This window comes from Carlito syrichta, unplaced genomic scaffold (assembly GCF_000164805.1).
Source record: "Carlito syrichta isolate Samal-C Ts95f unplaced genomic scaffold, Tarsius_syrichta-2.0.1 Scaffold135897, whole genome shotgun sequence".
NCBI lineage: Eukaryota > Metazoa > Chordata > Mammalia > Primates > Tarsiidae > Carlito > Carlito syrichta.
In genome coordinates, this window is record NW_007079993.1 from 240 (window position 1) to 1135 (window position 896).

Here is an 896-nt window from a genome sequence, read left to right on the forward strand (position 1 = left end):
TGTTGGCCTGGCCCGCCTCCCCCCAGGTGAGGCTGGCTGGGCGCGGCTCCCAGACCCGGCGCTGCCCAGTGGGGTCTCCCAGAGCTCAAGGGCAGGTCATGGCGTGGCTGTCAGGGGAGGTGGTCTGGCCGCTGCCCACCTGCGCCTGCCAGCGCCTTCCCGTGTCCATCTGTCCCCGTCTGGCTGGGGTGGGGCCGGGTCTGTCCAGCAGCTCTTTCCCTGGCTGGCAGGGCTGAGCTGGGCCCGGCCCTGGCGCTGAGGCCACATCCGCCTCCCCCTTCCCAGGAGGGCAGCGCCGGGACACGCTGGGTGCCTGCCTCCGGGGCGCCCTGAGCACGCTGCCTGCCGGCCTGAGCAGCCTGGCCCGCCTGGCCCACCTGGACCTGAGCTTCAACAGCCTGGAGAGGCTGCCGGCCTGCGTCCTGCAGATGCGCAGTCTGGACGCGCTCCTGCTCTCTCACAACCGCCTCTCGGGGCTGCCTGAGGGCCTGGGCGCCCTCCCGACTCTCACCTTCCTCGCCGTGGCCCACAACCGCCTGCAGAAGCTGCCCGCAGCCCTGGGGGCCCTGTCCACCCTGGAGCGCCTCGATCTCTCTCAGAACCTTCTGGACACTCTGCCTCCGGAGATCGGAGGCCTGCGCAGCCTCAGCGAGCTCAATCTGGCCTCCAACCGGCTGCAGAGCCTCCCGGCCTCCCTCGGTGAGTAGCCGCTGGGCTCCCTGGGCTCAGCGGCCCCCGGGCGGCCCTTCCACCTCCCTGGCCGGCGCAGCTCGCTGTGTGTCTGGCCGAGCTCTCGGCCCGCCATGGAGGAGCCCCCGAGACGGCTCCTCTGGAAGGCGCCTATCCCGGCACCCAGGTGGGTGGCGCCGCGCCGCGGCCTCTGCTGACCCTGACGG

At 72.7% G+C, this 896-nt stretch overlaps 1 protein-coding gene across 1 annotated transcript in view; it reads left to right on the forward strand.

Annotated features, from left to right (window-relative positions):
- Window positions 1-803: 803 nt before the first annotated feature.
- LOC103251055 (p53-induced death domain-containing protein 1-like) overlaps window positions 804-896 on the forward strand; it is a gene marked incomplete at its 3' end in the record, with an annotated part of 2051 nt that continues 1958 nt past the window's right edge. The window contains exon 1 of the mRNA XM_008049662.1: window positions 804-856. Coding sequence (XP_008047853.1) covers window positions 804-856 — 53 coding nt within the window. The remainder of the gene's footprint in view (window positions 857-896) is intronic.